We start from the raw sequence: 20,038 nt of genomic DNA on the forward strand, positions 1-20,038 counted from the left end.
GAGCATTACAAAATGCAAAATGGATAATTTTGATTATGTCAAATTGAAATGTTTTTGTACAAAAAAAAGCCAATGCAACAAGAATTAGGAGGGAAGCAGAAAATTGGGAGAAAATCTTTGCAACTAGTATCTCTGATAAAGGCCTCATCTCTAAAATATACAGGGAGCTGAGCCAAATATATAGGAATACAAGCCATTCCCCAATTGAGAAATGGTCAAAGGATATGAACAGGCAGTTTTCAGAGGAAGAAATTAAAGCTATCTACAGGCATACGGAAAAATGCTCTGGATCACTGCTGATTAGAGAAATGCAAATCAAAACAACTCTTAGATACCACATCTCTCCTGTCAGATTGGCTAAAATAACAAAGCAGGAGAATGATAAATGCTGGAAAGGATGTGGGGAAATTGGAACATTGTTGCATTGCTGGTGGAGTTGTGAGCTGATCCAGCCATTTTGGAGGGCGGTTTGGAACTATGCCCAAAGGGCTATAGAAATGTTCATACCCTTTGACCCAGCAATACCACTTCTAGGGTTGTATCCCAAAGAAATCATGCAAGTGGGAAAAGGACCCATATGTACAAGAATATTTATAGCAGCTCTCTTTGTGGTAGCTAAGAATTGGAAATCAAAGGGATGCCCATCAATTGGGGAATGGCTGAACAAACTGTGGTACATGAAGGTAATGGAATACTATTGTGCCATAAGAAATGGGGATGATGCAGACTTCATAACAACCTGGAAAAACCTACACGACATAATGCTGAGTGAGTGGAGCAGAGCCAGGAGAACGTTGTGCACAGCCACAGATATATGGATTCCGTGAGGACCAACCCTGACAAACTGCGCTTTTCTCAGCAACCTAAGGGGCAAGGACAACTCCAGGGGACTCACGATGGAGAATGCTATCTTCATCCAGACAAAGAACTGCGAAGTTTGAATATAGACTGAGGCACACTACATGCTCGCCTTTTCTGCTTCTCTTTTGTTTTTGTTTTTGGGGTTTTTTTTTTTTGGTTCTGTTTCTTCTTTCTCATGATTCATTCCATTGGTCAAAATTCTTCTCCACGACTTGACTAGTGAATAAATTAATTCAATGCGAAGTTATACATGACAGTTATATGAGACTTCATGCCGTCTTGGGGAGGGAGGGGGGAGGGAGGGGAGAAAAACTGGAACTCAAAACTATGTAGAACCGTGCGTGGTAAACTAAAAATAAATAAAGAAATTTATAAAAAAAATACAATTCTCTTTCTTTTAAGAAACCTAAAATACATATGAATAAATGGATCTTTCCTTAATTTGTTTATAGTTGGGCCATGTCAATATGACCAAAAAATGGGGAAAACTACTTAAATTGATTTACTTAGTGCTACACGAATTGGAGTAGCACAATGTTGTCGACTGCTGTACTCATTGTACTTGACTATTTGACTAGTGATTCACTGACTATCTGACTACTGACTCATCTGATACCCTAATGCTAATGAGGTTGGCTTTTTAAAAGGAAAACATAGGTAAAGAAGAGCTTCTGAACAGAAAGGTAGAGGAAATAGTGCCTCACAAAGAAAGCTGAAGTTGGGGTAGGGAAGTATATCTTTACAGTCTCAAGGATGGCAGTAAGGAAGTGGCAGTGGCAGAAAATTGATGAGCTCTTGGATCAAGCAGGAGCCAGAGCCAAAAAAGATGACAAAAGAGGAAAATCACAAATGTTGGAGGGGCTACAGGAAAACTAGATCATTACTATACTGTTGGTCTATTTGTTAACTATCTGCAATTGTTAATGTATTATTAATGCAATTTGAAGATCTTCTCATCCATTAATAGGCCTATGTGACCTGTCTGAGTCACATGGAAACCTGAGTCACATCAGTCTGTGGTGGGAGGAGCTTGACTAGTGGATGGAGCAGGACTGAGAGGAAATGACATTCAGTAATTGGAGCTGGTGGGGAGGGGGGGTGCAGCGCAGGGACGGGGGACGGGATGGGACAGAGGGAGAGAAGGGGGCAGGAGAGCGCTTTTGCCCTTGTTTGTGGGAAGGCCCTGACAAAGGGTAGGCCTAGGGATGGCAGTGCCCCCTGCATTGCTAATGTCTACAGATTTCTTTTTTGCTATGATGGATTTGGCTTTCTGGTGTTTAAATTAATGTTTTGGTTCTGTCTTCCATGTGGAGAGTCTGTTATATTTTGCGATTCAGAACTACAGCTGCCATAGGCACTGTGAATATCACATTGGCGCTACGGACTAGTCCAGTCATTCTGGAGGGCAGTTAGGAACTGTGCCTTAAAAGTCACTAAACTCTACATACTCTTTGACCCAGAAATACTATTACTAGGTGGTTACTCAGAGATCAAAGAAAGAAGAAAAGGACCTATATGCACAAAAATTTATAGCAATTCTTTTCATGGTAGCCAAAAAGTGGAAACTAAAGAGAAGCCTACCAAATTGGGGAGGGGGGAAGAAGGAAGTGGCTAAACAAATTATTGTTTATAAATGAATGGAATATTATTGTGCCATGAGAAATTATGAACTAGATAACTTCGGAGAAAACTGGGAAGACCTTTATGAATTCATTAAGAATAAAGTGAGCAGTACTAGGAAAACAATTTATACAATAACATTATAAAGAAGAATAATTTTCAAAACTTTAGAACTGATTAATCCAATGAAAATGCATAATTTCAGATGACTAAAGATGAAGTATGCTACCTACCCCATGCCAAAGAGGAAAAAAAACCTTTAAGATGCAAAATGAGATCATTTATTTTTGGATATGGCCAAAGTGGTAATTTGTTGTGACTGCTTTTATGAGGGTTTTATTCTTTTTAAAATTTATTGTTCACTGTGGAGGAAGGGAAATAAATGTTTGATAATAGGAAAAAAATAATTAAATTTAAAAAGAGTTAGAGCCAAGGAGAAGTAATCGAATCAGTTATGAAAGACTTGCCCTAGACTGATACTATGAATGTGGATGATGCAGGTAGAGAAAGTCTCTTTATTTTCCTTGCATTCTTCCTCCTTTCTGGGGGACTCCAACTAGAAAAGCATTATGAGCTGAAGGCCTACATAGCTTCCTGGGAAGGTAGGGCTCAGAAGAAGTTTTTTAACTCAATACCAGGGGCTCTTAACCTGGAATCCAGGAATCCCCTTGAGGGTAGGTTTTAGGGGGTCTTTGAACTTAGAAGGGGAAAAAAATTACATCTGTATTTTCACTAACCTCTAAGTGAAACTTAAGATCTCCTTCAACTATAAATGTAGACAACAAACCACAGTGGTATTAGGCTTCAAGAGACTGACAAAGGGATCCAAGACAAAAAAAGTTAATTCCTGTTACTATAGTAATTCTGAGTGCTTTCTGGAGAACGTGACTTCAGAAATGGTCAGACCAAATAAACTTTATTTTCTTTTTTGATAAAGTTACTAAACTGGCGAATGATGAAAATGTTATTAAATATATAGCTAGCTTGCCCAGATTTTAGCAAAGCATTCTAACATTAAACTTGTGGAAGAGAACTGTGAAATTAGATGATGATGATGATGATGATGATGTTTGATGATATATTCAGGCGGATACAGAACTGGTTGAATGGTCTAATTCAAAGAATAGTTGATAAGGGATGAATGTCATTGGAGCAGGATGTCTCCAGTGGGGTTCCCAAGGGAGAAGTCAAAAAAGAGTAATGAAATCTTGTACCATAGGAAGAAAGTCACAGCCTCAAGAAACAAAGTGATGATAATGTCTTTGCACTTTGCCCTGGTCAGATCATATCTGAAGTATTGTATTTAGGTCAGTTCAGGCAGGCCTTATCTACCATCTGCAATGCAGCTTCACTCTCTGGACCACTGGGCCTTACCTTCTGACTTGCTGCTGAGCAACCTCCATGCCTGGTTCACTTGGCCTCAGCTAAACCATCCTATATATGTTGTCTCTGCCTTTTAAAGTGTGAGCCCTGAGAGCAGGAACTACCTCTCTTTTCTAGTTATGTCCCCAGCACTTCAGAAGTAGTATAACAGAGAGATTGAGCCTTGGAGTCAAGAAGTCCTGGGTTCAAGTCCTGTCTATGCTATGTTAAGAATTGCTCTGACTCTCAGAAAGTAATTTAATTTCTCAGTGTCTCTGTTTTCTAAGTTGCAGAATAATCCTGTGATTCTAAACTACTCAGCTTCAGATTATTGGCAGATACAACAAGGGTGTCTTTTATATTTTCGTATATAAGTCACTGGTAAAAACGTTAAACAGTACTAAGAATCTGTGGGCAGTATACTGGGGACCTGTCTTGAAGTTAACACTGACCCATTATTGACTCTTTGGGTCAGGTATTCAACCAGTTTCAATGCCATCATAGTGTACAATATCCTGGTCCCAAACTCTGCACCTTCTTCATAATGACAGAATAAGTCTTTGTCGAATGCTTTGTTGGAATCTAAATAAACATCTACATCATTTCCTAAAACACTGGATAAACTGAGTTGCTATTAGCAAAACAATAGCTATGAACTATTTTCAAGGTTCCCTTCTTCCCTTTAGGTATACAGGGTGTCCCTAAAGTGTGGACACACAGGCAAAAATGCATACTTTGAAATATTTGGAATATTAACAGACCTTAGCCCCCATGACTTCTTCTGGGGTATGCTAAAGGAGAAGGAGTACTCAATGAAAATCACAGATGCAACACACTTGATTGAACACATAGTGAATATCCTAAAATCGACGGCAATGTGGACTTATTGCATCGAGTTCACGTGAATCTTGCAAAGCACATCAATCTTTGCACCACAAATGATGGAAATCATATTGAAGATGTTATTTGTTAATATTCCAATTAAATAAAATGTCATTGAAAATTTCACTCATTTAATTTCTTGAAAATGTGCATTTTTGCCTATGTATCCAGACCTTAGGAATACCCTGTACAATAAAAGTGGTGCATAATTAGATATTTTATTTAAAAGATAATTATATAATTATAGACCATAGAAGACATTTTTTTCTGGTAGTGAGAACCTGTGGCAACTACAACAAAGCACTATTATTATGAATCATCTCTACTAAAGCACTATTATTATAAATCTTCATATCCCAGGACAGGAAAATAACTTGATTATTCAGAATGCTTTTTTGCAAAAGTATTGATAGCAATGAAATTTTATCTATACATACAGAAAATTCCATGAAAATGAATATGCTTGGCACAAAATTGTTTACAACCTAGTGACTAAAATTATGTCAAAGGCCAATTTCTACTTAGTAGTTTTTTAAATTATTACTTTAATTCGCTGATGCTTATACATCAAGATTCAAAGTAGTATGTATTCAAAGTAGTATGAAAATATGTATTTACATCAGTTCCTATATACTAAAACTGTAAAGCATCAGAGTTATAATTGTGGGGCATTATTTCCACCTATTATTACTCAAATAAATAAGATAATTTTGTTGAATAAATGCTATACTTGAACAAAATTCTTAAAATGTTTCCCCAATGTTACAAGGTTCATCAGTATTTTCTATTTTATGGTGCTAAAATAACTTGACAATTACTCACAATTCTGTGCCTACTTTTTATATACAAGCTATTGTCTAACAATTAGTTTGGTGTAATATTAATTTTCCTATAGTGGTTGCTTCAATTTCTTTCTTATTTCTTGATTCTTTCTTACAGTGGTTCTTTCTTCTTTACCTATATATCATTCTCCTTTTCTTTGTCTTAGGGACCTTGGTTCTCCATTAAATTTTAAGCAGCTTTAATGTGCTCTCCCTCTACCCTACAGTAACAGGACATAATAGTTATTAAAGACGGCCTCCCATTAAGGTTAGAGAGTTATAAAAGTATTAGTGTTAAAATGTTACAATAGAATAACAGCACAAGTCCCAAAATTAGGGAACACCTGAAGAGCTATTAACTTCCCAAATTTAACCAATATACTTTTTTTCACTTCTTTATTCATCAGTCTCTATACCTGGGATAAGGCTTCAAAGAAGTTTCGGTTAAACTTCAAAAAAGTAAATTTCTAAACTCAGTAGCAATGATCATTTTAGAATCTATATTACGGGACTTTTTCAGTGCCTCATGCTTCAGTGTCTTTAATGACTACTGCTCTGATGCAGAACCCTTAGCATTACTTAGGCTGTTAATTCATATAATGAGAGCCTGGGCATTTTCACTGGCAAACCTCCATCATACTCATTGCTTTGGCTCACTGACTCATATAAGATGGAAGTAAAATGCTGTATCCCAATGTGACGAAGAAACTAAGGCTCTAACTCTAGTCTTAACAAAAAAAAAATCCTGTTTTTAAAAAATGACTACTTATAAAGGAAACAGCTATCAACTTGTTATCAAAAGCATCTCATCCAGATTTTCACTATCTCTCAGCTATTAGATATTACTTCTTTGGATTAACATTAAAAATCACCTAATAAGCATTAAGGCATGTTTTACAGTTCTAGTTACCCACAAAGAGAATTTTTTTTAAAAAAGAAACATTCCCTCTCCTTGAAGGAGCTTACTAATCTGTGGTGGAAGTATTCTGGATCCCCCATTTTGTGCTGAGTAATAAGGCAGATTCAGGTTCCTGCATTCCTTTCAAGGAAATAAAGGGGAATGAATTTAACTTAGAATATTTTTTACTGAAAATGGAGGGAAAACTTGTACAAGGTGTAAAAAAAAAATCAATGGTTCCTCTTTAAAGAGATTTTTCTACAGGTCTACTTAACCTGTGCAAGCTTAGGAACTCTGATAAATGTAGTAAGATGGTATTTTAGCATACTGTAGAAAAAAACTGTAGTACTAGGGTTTTCACAAGTACATTGTTATGGCAAAGATGACATAATGTTTTCTCATGCTTTGTTGAATCAAGAAGGCACAAAACTAGCACATACTAATATGTTATCAATTTTAACATTAACAAATGTTCTTCTTTTACACGCTTTTTAGAGGGGGAAAATGTTGCAAATATTTTGTGGAAACTTTGCAAAGGGAAAATACTACTGTTTCAACCAGATGTAAATGCAAATTCCTCCAAATCAGTGTCCTATATTTTTCACATTTTCCGGTTCTCATCCCTTCTACTAAATCTGCATAATTGCATTCTAAGATTGTAGCAAAGGAGGTAAAATATCTTGTTGAAGTAGGCGTGAGTTATTTTAGAGCTAAACTGAGCTAGTGCTAGAGATTCGAATTCTAACATGTCTCCCTGAGCTTGACTGAACGAATAAAATAAAAAATGGTGACTGAAATCACCTAACTTCTAAATAGGATCTATCTTCTTCATTTTGCATGTAAAAAAAAAAGTATTTGTAACCCTTTCTGACTAAAGAAAAAGACTAATTTCTTCTACACTACTAACTTAAGAAAGGAAAAAAAGTGAATAGTCAAATGTTTTTAGAATTTGGCAATCTAGTCAGAAACCAGAAATTTTTATGTACTCCCATGGCTGGGAAGTATCATGTCCCTTTAAATGGGAGAAGGATAAGCTAGTGAATAAATGAGCTGCATGTAAATACTTTTCACCATAGAAATAATGTTGGACGTGGCAGTCTTGTTGCCTTGTGTTTGGTCACTGCACCTTGAGAACATTCCATTTATATTCTCAGTGTTTAGAATAATGTTCTGCATATAGTAAGCAAATTAACAGGTGTTTTTAAAAAATAGCTATCATTTATATAGTGCTCATTATGTGCAGGCACTGTGCTAAGCATTTCACAAATATCTCATTTTATCTTCAAAACAATCCTGAAAGCACAAAGAGGGTAGGCAACTTGCCCAGGGTAACATAGCCAGTAAGTGTCTGAAGGGGAATTTAAACTCAGGTCTTTCTGGTTCCAGGCCTAGTGTTCTATCTATCCACTGTGCCACTTTGCTGCCTATTAGGCAACAGAGACTCTGCATTCAAGGAGTTTAAAATAGTTTAATGGTGGGAGTAAGAAGAATGGGAGAAGCACAAGTGGATGTTTATGGAAAAGGCAGAGAAAAATTTTATCATTTTTATTGAAGAAGGTCAAAGAAGGCTTCATAGAAGAATTAGGACTTGAATTGATGAAACTTGAAGAAAAGGAGAGACTTAAACAAGCAGAGAAGAAAAAAAATCATGCAACTGTCTTGACTGGGCCTACTACAAATTTATGTTATATAATCTCAACTGGGCCCTCACTGCTGCTTGGCAATCCTTTTATACCCCTCTAATTAACTCACTACACCCACTCAACACAGTGGTTCTTCCAAACCTTTTTTCTCCCCTCCTCAAACCTGTCATGGTTCCCTCTCCCCTTACATTTTGAACTCAGAGTCTTGCCTCATATTTTAATGAAAAAAAAATTAAGGTCATTCACTGAGAGTTACCTCTTCTCATCTCATGTTTTCCAGAAGCTTTCTACCACTATGGGGCAGCTAGCTATGTGGCACAGTGGCTAAAGCATCAGGTTTGGAATCAAGAAGATCCGAGTTAAATCCAGCCTCAGACACTTACTAGTTGTATGACTTTGGACAAGCCTCTGCCTCAGTTTCCTCATCTGTAAAATGGGGATAATAGTAGCGCCTGAGTATCAAATGGGATACTGTATATAGGAGCTGTAAAAGTGTTAGCTATTTTTATCTCCTTCACCCCTGCTCCACATGAAGAGGTAGCCTTCTTCCTTAACCAGCACTAGTGATCTCATTCAAATTCGTCTCTTCCAATAGGTTGTGCCCTTTTTAATCCTTATTCTATCATTTATCTTCAATGTCTCCCAGGCTACTGGTTCATTTCCTATTGCCCACAAGCATCTCCACATCTTCTCCTCATGCTCAAAAAGCCAACATTTGATGCTACCACCTCTGCTACCTATCATCCTCTCTTCTCCTCTCCTGCCTTCCATGGTTAACCTCCTAGAGGAGATTTTTCTCTCCTCTCACCTTCTTCTGACCTCTATACAGTAGGGCATCTGATCTCATCATTCAATGAAACCTGCTTTCTCCAAAGTTACCAAGGACCTCTTAATGGTCAAATCTAACGGCCTTTTTTCAGTCCTCATTCTTCTTGAGCTCTCTGAAGCCTCTGACATTGTCGACCACCCTCTCTGACTACATACTCTTTTCTCCAAGTTTTTGGGGCACTACTCTCTCCTGGCTCTTCTCTGACCCAGCTGACTGCTTCTTCTCAGACTCTTTTGCTATAACTTCATCCGGGTCACACTCACTAGTCATGGGTGTTCCATAGTCCTCTCTCTTGGTTCCTCTTCTCTTTTCTCCCTCGATTATTTTACTTGGTGATCTCATCAGCTCCTATGGCTCCAATGATCATTACTACAGGAAATGAAGATTTATTTTTTTCTAACTTGAAGTAAGAAAATTAACAGGATCCTAACTGAATCAGCAGAAATCTCATTGGCAGCAATAATGATGATTCCAGGTGTCGATGTATTGAACACAGAGATAACAGAGATAAAAATGCACCCACCATTTTAAATTATAAGTGGGAAAACAGATTACTAAAGTTTACAATCATCTTTTCAGCAAAGCTGCTGTTAGTAAGCGTAGGCACACTTGTATCTTCCAAATAACTAAATCCATCCTTGGACATACAGTCCTACACTCTAACTTACATACTACACTGGGAAAGAGGTACATGCTATAGCCTTTTCTTATTGCTAATTCATGAGTTCTTTAAAATTTCATACTGGGCCTAAGTAGAAAGTACTCAATGGTTTGAGTTAAAAACGGCAGCTTATGTGAAAAATGAATCAAGTCAGTAATTCACAAAGTTGTTATAAGAATCAAATGAATAATGTATGAGAAGTGTTTTGCAAACCTTAAAGTTCTATATAAATTTTAGCTTTTATTATCTTGATAAAAATTTTGGTGTCACTAATGACTGAACATGTGGTGTTCCATCTAAATTTTATGTACAATGTATATATATTTGTAAAATTAAGTAGGTTCTAATAGTTAACTTTATCACAAATGTTATCTATAGTTAAGTAGACTATCGACTAGAAAATTAAATATATTACATATACAACTATGATTTATTCAATTTTTAATTATATTGCTATTTAAAGTGTTTCACTTAAAATTTTCCTTTTAAATATAAAGAATTTAAATACCTACAGACTCCTGAACAATGACATCAATTTTTTAAAAAAAATCAGTCTTAGTTATCAGTTTTAGTTGTAATCAGTCAGTTAACAAATCAGTCTTACTTTTCAGTTCATTTGCCGAAATTAAGGCTGACATTCAAGTTGCATAATCCAAAAGATCGAGATTATATTCTTAGTAACACATAATGGTAGGAAAAGGATTAGATCACCTTACCAGCCTAGATTACTGTAATCCTCCTCTCCTCTCCCCCAAAAAGAACCTACCCAGTGGTCCCCTTCTCCCCTTGCAGAATGAACCTTTAAAAAACAGATTTCTCCTTTAATACTTTCTCCTTCAGCTTCCTGATAAAATTAATTTCCTTCATGAAAACTGATGTAACTTTAAGAAAGTTACATTCTGAAATTAGAGATTTCATTTTTTTTCTTTATCCTTACACCTACCTTATGGGGATGATGTAGGAAAATAGTAGAAGGAACCGAAAAAGGTTACGGTACCATGGGCCTATAAATCCTTGCAAGGTTACCATAACAACTGAAAGGGCAACAAGAGCCAAAAACAGTGCTTTGGTCAGTTGATTCAGTTCAAGGTCCAGCAATCCCACCTGAAAGAAATAATGCAAAGTTTGTTTGTGATGATGACCAACACCTTACAATGAAGACAGAACTAATGTATTACAAATCTACAATATGAAAGCTCTTTATGGTTCAAAAATTCATTTATTAGATGTTCTTCATTTTTTAAGAACATTTATATCAGTGTTAGGATGAAATGGAAAATATTTTAAATTAAATAGTTTCAACAAGTCTTTTATTGGTATGGGAAGAATTCCTCAAACTGGGTCAAAATCTTGTGAGATAATGCTTTGAAAGAACTTGCAGAATGAGGCAAAAAGTGCAAAGAAAATAAATATAATTGCTATGATTAGATTTTAGATTAGTCCACCAGGGCGGAAATTGAAATATTGGTGTGAATGGTAATTTGCTTTTATAGGAAAGGTTCAATTGCAAACTAAGAACCTGAGCTTTGGTTTCTTTCTGGGACATTGCCCCTCAGCTTCTACTGTGGCAGAGATCTAAATTATATTTATTCAGAACTCTTTACTCAAGTTGAGAGTTATCAAAGATGTTGAAAAGATAATGAGTTTGAAGGGAACCTGCCTACTTTTTCCCCAAAGCAGCACAAGAGTGTTCTTTTACCACATAGATGTAATATACTTCTAGTTTTGATCTCTTACTTCAAAGGAGTTTCTACTTATGAAGCATATAATTTCATAGAGCTCTGAATTTCACGGAGTCCAAACTGACAAATACTATTTTAGCACCACCTCTATCTCTGAATTTAGGATCAGGCTGACAATGGCAGTTACACCAATGTTGCTGATATCTCTGCCACAGTAGGAGCCAACAAGAACTAACTTGTCCTGAAGAGAAAAAGATAATTCTGAAAAAGCTTGAGAATTGCTATGCTTAAGTTCACTTTGTAACAATGTCAAAATCCTTAAAATGACCTTAAAAAGTTAGTTTTTTATCTTATTACTCTCATATACGATTAACCTAGACCTGCTTTTAGATAAGATTTAAAACTAAATTTGCTGAAAATTTTAGATTCGATAGTTAAAATGCCAAAAGTGAAAAAAAACAAGCAATTTTACCTTTAAGCTTTTCTTAGAATTTTCAGTTAAAAATATAATTTCTGCTAAAATCCAACAATGTACTTTCTGAAGCAATAGAGGAAGTAGCATTCACTGCTTAATTAAGATTCTTTGCTTAAACCACATGTTTCCAGTTTTAATGGAAAAATCAGTTACTTGCAATTGACACTCTTTAAAAGTAGATTTTAAAGACTATAGAAAAGTAGAGTAATATGTTTACAAGAGCATAGGGATAAGCACAGCTGGTTCCATCTCCACCTTTAGATAGGGCTATGTGACCTAAAGAATTTATAATCCAAGTGGCCACTTGTATTGCTAGCCACCCCACTGGTGTGCAAGCCAAGCCAGCAAGATGCTCATTTCCTGCATAAATCTAGGGACAACATTCCTTGGCATACTTTGGAGAGCTCACTTTGCAAACTAGGGGTTGGTGAATCAGGCTTAATGTTTCTGAAACCTGACCTCATTTTCCTTCTTTATATCTTGTCACTTATGATGTGCAATGCATCTAATGACTAAGGAAACTTTAAATAATGAATAAGCTAACAGATAAGTATCAATTTCAAGTGGAATATCTGCTTATTTTTAATTTAACATATTGAATAAGAGCCCAGGCTTTCCATAAGAAGAATACCACTTTTCCTATTGTACCCCTCAAAAGAACAGGGAAAAAAGCCAAGAGAGATCTAGTCATTAAGTTCTGAATAGAAACTTTTCAAAGAAGCAGAAATCTCAAACTTTCTATTTTCCCAATAAGGTATAATATACACAGATTCACTTTTGTAGAGCAACTTTTAGCCAAGCAAAATGTGTGGGAAAATTATATCAACAAGAACTTCTCTGAGCTCTATCACAGAAGCTCTTTTATCTCTAGGCACTGCCAGCAGGATCAGTAAAACATAACATTTCCCTAGATAACAAACAGTCTGAAAAGGAACTATATTTAAATAGTTCTGAAAAATTCCAACATTCTTGCTTCTGTATAGGCTGTCCCTTCCCTTGAGAACTAGGCAGCTGAAGACCACAGCGGCTGATTTATCAGCTGCATTTAAAAAGCAGCACAACGAGGACAAATATCTTGCAATTTCCGCTGCTTCAACTACTACATAGTTTATGCTTGAATTATTGAGAAAAATAGGTTTTTGGATTAAAATGAAGAAAAATTAAGCCAGGGAAGTAGAGCATGTTTCAAAGCCCAGATCTTTTTGCGTTGACAAAGGCGGTCTAAGTTTCAGGCCTCGCTGAGGATCAGATGAAGTCATTATTCATTCAGTCAGGGAAAAAAGACTCAATTACCTCAACCTAAAGATGCTATCAATGAATGCAAAGTGCATATTTTACTCTATTCATCCAAATCCCATTAAAAAGTGAAAGGAATGATTTAATCTGGCCTTCTAGAGTTGGTCTTTTTTTGTAATAAAATAAAGAATCTCTGTCCAGCAAAATGCATAACCACTACCTCACACTTTTTTCCCCCTGCATCATAGCAGTGAAAGACTGTAAAAGGAGAGACAAAAACAGTTAGAAATGAATACAAAGTTTCCTTTGAAAAAATGCCACATATAGGATCGAAACATTAAATGTAACCCACTGCACATTGATATGTAGATAATTCAAGCATTAATACCTTTCTAATTGATGAAGACAGATGTGGTCAATTGCCTGATTGGTGAATATAAGAGTCAAGAGACCAAATAAAATGTTGTCCAAATGGTTTTTACAGCACATGAAAGAAAAACTTATTTTCTCCCAGGTAAAATGTATCTTTTTTTTTTTTAAACAAGATTACATCCTGCTTTCTGTCAAGTACACTACCTTAAGTATGTCTAATTTTCCTACAGCCTAATGGTAATCTGACTACAATACTGAATTTCTTCTTAAAGTGAAGTTGACTTATTAAAGCTTAACACAGGAAATCTCCAAAGAGGAACAAATTAAAGATATATACTCTATCCCTTATTTTGCAAAACTTGCATCAAATAACAGAACACCTAAAAGAATAAATATTTAATAACAGCTGTTCTGGATACCCACAATAGTGGTTATAATTCATTTAAGGCACATTTATAAGTTTATCTGGATTCCTAAATGCACCGTCACATTCTGGTTAAAAACCTAGTTAACTGGTAAATTTAGAAGTATTACTGTTTTTCAACTAGAAACTTCTAACATCTTGGAGAACCTCTGTCCATTGCCATAGCTACAATCTTTTCACTAACAGAATATTCTTAATCATTTGAGGTAATTATGACTACATAAGAAAAAGGTGAATTAAACAGACTACAGAGTAATTTTCAACATTTATTGTAATTTCCCATATTTGTAAAGCAAATTTTCTTCTACTTGTCATAATATTTGTTCTGTTTGAAACAACTGTGATAACAAAATTAAATACGCCACTGGAAATTTTAATCTCCAAGGGAAAATTTGTGCATAATGTCTAAGACAACCACAATAGTTTTGCAAAGGGGCTGTTCTAGGATAATGAACACAATAATTGCCTGTATAATCTAAAATGCTACTAATGGCAACAATCACAAATCCATTTAGCTCCTCTTTAATTTATGTACCAAGTTTTAAATAGCTAATGGTTCTCAGTAAAATAATGGTTTATACCAACAATAAAGGGTAAGTACGGTATTCTCCTGCTTAAACAAGAAAATATCAGTCAGAGTTGTTCCTTTTTTTTTTTTTTGAATGAATGAATGAGAATAAGGTCTTATCTTTGCAACACAGTACTATGCTAATACATTTCAAAGTTAAAATCCTCACATACTATTAAGTTCCTTTGAAATCAACTTACACTAAATTGAAATAAAGGTTTGAGGTAACAGAAACTTTAGGTCTGGCCACTGATTAATGAAGTAGAAGATAAAACAAAAAGCATGACCATCAGGGAAACAAACTACTCCACTGCTGATCTTATGACATTATCCTTAGATTGCCATGATGCTAACATTCTTTTGAAATGGAAATATATTTTTCAGGCTGATCAAGAATTTTGTTAAGATAGCAAACGTTAGACTGGGGGATTTTAATGTTCAATTTAAATTTCTGTCAGAGGTTAAATTCATTGTTTCAGTTAAGTTTCCCTCATTTTCCCTGTAACTGTAGCACAATATAAAAAGATAGAAGGATGCAATAAATTATTCTTCATTTGTCCAAAGTTGTTTGCACATATTGGATTATTAAAGTATTGAACTTAATGGCAGATACCTTTCAAAGAAAAAAGCCTAATAAACATAATGTAGCAAGGTTGTATCATTGTGTTTTAATTATCCTCTCAACTTTAAGAATTTTTATTTTGACCTTTAAAATAAAGAGAGGACTGTAACCTAGAAATAGCATCTCTCTTTTTAAGAATGTATGCCTTTAGAATATAATCTTTTTTCAATTTATAACAGAGGCTGAAAGAAAAATAAAAACTAGAAATAAGATATATTCAAAGTTTCATGTATGTTTTTTCTTGCTACCAAAGTTTTTTGCAGGGAGGTGGGTGGGGTGTAAGGGTGGGAAAAGGAACATAAACTACTCTGTCTTAAGTGTTTCCCAGTACATTCAGGCCAGGCACATACTGTAGAAATGTCTAAGCCATTATTGTTTATCGCGTCAGTGATCTGCGAAATAAGAAGGGTTTCTTTTGGCCATTATAGCCTATTGGCTCAATAATCTGTGTTTTAAAAGCTCCCTAAATAGGTATTAGAACATCAATTCTTAATGTTACAATCTATCACCTTAATCATTTTTTAAGATCCCTAAATCTATATTTACACAACATAAGTTTGAAAAGTCAATTAATATGTACTTTCATGGGCCATTATTTTATCAGCTAACATATATTATATAGTTTAATCTACCAACTACTGCCTTGCATGTTATTTGAAGGGTTTTGATTTTGTTCAAGATTTTGTTACCTAAGGTGATATTTATCTCACAGAAGAGACTTCAGACGCCATCTCACTCATATTTGAACAAGAATCTCCTATAAAATGTACCTGATAAGTATTCGGTTTGAAGACCTCTAGTGGTGGGGAAATCCACTGTCATCTGAGGCAGCTGGTTACACTTTTGGATAGCTCTAATTGTTTTTTAAAAGAAGTTTCCTTAATCAAGCTTAAATCAGCCTTTCTGCATCTTACACTCATTGACCCAGTTCTGGATGACAAGCAGTCATCCTCTGCCCCCAAGTCGATTTGCAACTTCAGTTCTAGTTGATCAATGGCACGACCTCAAGGACCATCACCACTTTGGTTGCTGTCTTGGATATGCTCCAGTTCTTCCTTTAACTCAATAAACCACCAGCTCTCTATGATTTATAGGATAAATAGAAACTCCTCTGTTTGGCATTTAAGGCCTTTTACATATCTTCCTAGTTTATTCCATTTAGCCTACCATGGTGGGCCAAAGTAGCCCATTTGCTCTTCTTCACACATAGCATTCCACCTCTCGTCTCTGTGCCTTTCCCCTAGCGTGCACTTCATCCTCATCTTCATCCCTTCCTATCCCCTTACTATTTAAACCTTTGAAACTCATCTCCCCTCCTCCTTTAGTTCTCCTACATTACAATGTATTTGCTGTATATATACTTATATGTGTACATGCTGGCTGATAGAAGGTAAAGTTCCATTTTGGTTTTTATAACTCCACTATCTAGTTGAGTGCCTGGCACATAGGAGGTATTTAGTAAATGTTCCGATTACTTCCTAATATGTGATATCCAAAAGTTAATACAATGTATGCTAGATTTGTATAGTATAACTCTAAATGTAGCACAAGATTTCAATAACTTTTTTGAGCCCAATCACATCGCTGACTTATATTGAGTTTACAATAATCTATTAAAACATCTTTTTTCAGAACACTCTTGCCTGCCCCATTTTGTTCTTTATTAAGTTGATTTAAAAATGCAAATGTAAGATTTGCAAAACGTAGGCCTGAATTTTGCCTCAAACACTAGCAACTGACTTAATTTCTCTCAGCCTCAGTTTTTTCATGTGCAAAATTAGGAGATGATAATGACATCTAGGGTTCCTTTCCAGCTCTATATTTATGATCCTAGCATAGTATATACTTTATGTTTGCTCCTACTGAATTTCAGCTTATTATACTTAGTCCATTCTTCTAACCCATCAAGGTCTTTTTTATTCTTGAATATGTCATCCAAATGTATATAATCCCCCTTAGTTTTAAGTCATTTGCAAATCAGCTAAGTATGAAATCTATGCCATTAATCAAAACATTGAAAAGAAATTGAAAAACAGCACTGGACCACTGGGGTGCTCAACTAGGGACCTCCCTTTTCAAGTTGAACCTTTCCGTTCTACTTTCAGTCCAGTTGTTCAAAGTGTTTCTGAATCAACCCTAATGATTATGACCTTACCCATACTTCTCCATGATAGACTTTGTTAAATGCATTAAAAAAGGTCATATAAAAATTGTTCCAAGAAATAAACAAAATAAAAATTTGATTTATTCAAATTTCTGAATACTGCTGCTAGAAAAGAAATATAATTATCTTGTATATAAGAATCGAAACTAATTTAGTAAAAGAACAAACCAAAAGAAGGCCACAAAATACTAACACAACCTTGAAACTTAAATATTGTGCTTTGTCCCATCAACGTTATTAAAAATACTGCATAATATGCCAATTTTTTTCTTACTCATATACCCTCAAATAATCACCAGAGACAGACAAAGAACACAGTGACAGAAAACATGACTATTACCATATCTGCAAACACATCCCAAATAATTTGTTAAATTTGAAGTGAAGGTAATGATTACATAATGCAAATTATCTCTTGTAAGTGATGACCTTCTTACTTATACATCACCCAAGGAATTTACCAACAAACATTTCCATACACAAAAAACACAAAAGATTTTCTGTGAAACCACAAATCTCTATTATGTAAAGACTAAAAATAAAATAAAAAATTCAACACCTTAGTTTCAAGGTTCTCCTGCTTGTCTGTGTATATTCTTTAAATGGGCTCAATGGCTCTGTTTTTTTTTTCCTTTTTGGTTTTAAAAGCACCACTATAACTTATCCACTTCATTCTATACCTATAGTCCCCATCTCCTTTCTTCTCAAGAGATGAGTAGCATAATTATTTTTGGGCTTCTGTAGCCATGGTTGGTCATTTGTATTGGTCAAAGTTCTTAAATCTTTTCAAATTGTTTTTCTTTACAATGTTATAGTGATTGGATAAATTATTCCCTGGTTCTGCTCACTTTGCACTCATTTTGAAGTTCATATAAGTCTTCCCAGGTTTTCTCTGATTCTACTCCTTTTATATTTTTTTACTGCACAATATAATAGAAAACATTACATTCATATATGATCATTTATTCAGTCATTTCCCAAATGCATATCCCTTTTGTTTCCAGCTCTTTGCTAAGATAAAATGTGCTGCTATAAATACTTTTGTATATAATTGGTCCTTTCCCACTGTCTTTGACCTATCTGAGATCTAGGACTAGTAACAATATTGTTTTTTAGTGGTTCCAAATTGCTTTCAAGAATGGTTGAATCAGTTTGCAGCTTCATCAACATTGCATTCTCCCACAGTCCTCCAACATTTGTCATTTTCCTTACATGTCATATCTTTGCCAATTTGTTGGTTGCAAGGAGGACCTCAGAGTTTTTTTTTTATGCATTTTTCTGATTTGGGGCATTGAGGGCTATTGAGGGTTTAGATTTCTTCTCTTGAGAACTACTCTTTCATATCCTTTGATCATAAAAAACAGTTCTTATTTTGAACTTTAGTTTTCTTAGAGAACTTATAGGTATATTTTTAACCAGAATAACTATAATAATATTTAAAATGAAAAAAGTATAATATTTATAGTTATATGGATAATTTTAACTGAACAAAGACATAAAATCTACCACTAAATATCAAGGGTAAGTAATGATTTGGAACAGACAAATTTTGTTCTTAGAAGAAAATGTGTAGATTATTTTAAAATTAGATATTTAAGGAGAATTTTCAAACATAATATTTTATTCTGTGAATAACATTGGTAATTGTGTCATTCTTTGAAAATGATCTTAGCAACTAGGTCATTTAGTGTCTGCTCCTGTATAATATGATTCTGTCTCATTTGAGGGAATTGTTTTCATTCTTAATTCATCTTAACATTTTAGGCTGCGTTTATAGTATCTGGGGGCGGGGCGGGGGGGAGGAAAATGCAAAAGCCTGAAAAAGCAATTTTATGGTTTGACCAGAAGAGGGAGCTCAAGATTGCTGTTTATCAGTTCTTGTTTAAGCCTACATTGGTTCTTCAAGTTAACAATTATAAACCTAAATCACAGATAAGGCAGCACAAGGCAAAGCTACTGCAAGACTTTTTTTTTTTTTTAAAGAAAAACTACTTAAACACACACACACACACACACACACACACACACACCTTCTGGCATACATAATTCCATATGCTGACAGTTAATATTTGAAAAAAATGTTTCAGAAAGAAAAATGCTCTTGTGAAATGTTAGGAGGTGGCTTCACATAAGAAAAAAAAAATCAGAAACTACCCTGCATCCAGCACCCAAGTAGGTAATTAGGCTACAGTGTAAGACTAATCCCAAAACTAAGTCAATAAAAGTGTACTGATAGACTAAGTTAATGGCTTCATGATCCTTGTTGCTTTCCTAACAACATAGGAAGCTATCAATTCTAAATGGGTTTCCCAAGACCACCCACCAATTTAGAATAATTACTTCAATAACCTATGCTACTACTGACATCAGAAGCTTCAACATTTAACATCATTCATACGATGGAAATCATGAAGTCAAACGTTCAGTTTTCAGTCTTATTAAATGAGTAATGGGGAGGTTATTTTATATTTCTATAAATGGTTCTTTTGAAATAGGATTAAACTTTCTAATCTTTAATATCTATATCATACAATTATCTTTGGATTTCATGAAGAAGCAATATGTTCAGTTTGCTACTTCTAATTTACAATACAGTAATGCTATCAATTTATATGGAGTGATTTTTCAAAAACTTGATTTGTAAAGAAAGTGTATTTAATTTTAAATTCAACATTCTTGACAGCTTTTCCATACAGATTCTCATATAAGATTTTCTTTCAGGAATATGAAAAAAAAGCAGCAGCTCTACTAATACCTATACCATATGAAGAAACACACATGATCTTTTGTAACTAATATAAAAGGAAAAATAAAACGTAAATATGTTAATGAGTACATCTAGAACAGTGTGTAACAGTATTTACCTGGAAATAAAACAAATTCCCTAATGTGTTAAAAGAGGGGTTCTACCTCAATGA

At 34.8% G+C, this 20,038-nt stretch overlaps 1 protein-coding gene across 2 annotated transcripts in view; it reads right to left on the bottom strand.

Moving 5' to 3' along the window:
• The window catches only part of ATP9B (ATPase phospholipid transporting 9B (putative)), a 527,294-nt gene that overhangs the window by 178,663 nt on the left and 328,593 nt on the right, over nucleotides 1-20,038 (bottom strand). For both annotated transcript variants that reach the window (XM_036766185.1, XM_036766193.1), the window contains exon 12: nucleotides 10,521-10,681. In XM_036766185.1, coding sequence (XP_036622080.1) covers nucleotides 10,521-10,681 — 161 coding nt within the window. The remainder of the gene's footprint in view (nucleotides 1-10,520; nucleotides 10,682-20,038) is intronic.

Source organism: Trichosurus vulpecula, chromosome 1 (genome assembly GCF_011100635.1).
Source record: "Trichosurus vulpecula isolate mTriVul1 chromosome 1, mTriVul1.pri, whole genome shotgun sequence".
In the NCBI taxonomy this organism is placed as follows: Eukaryota; Metazoa; Chordata; class Mammalia; order Diprotodontia; family Phalangeridae; genus Trichosurus; species Trichosurus vulpecula.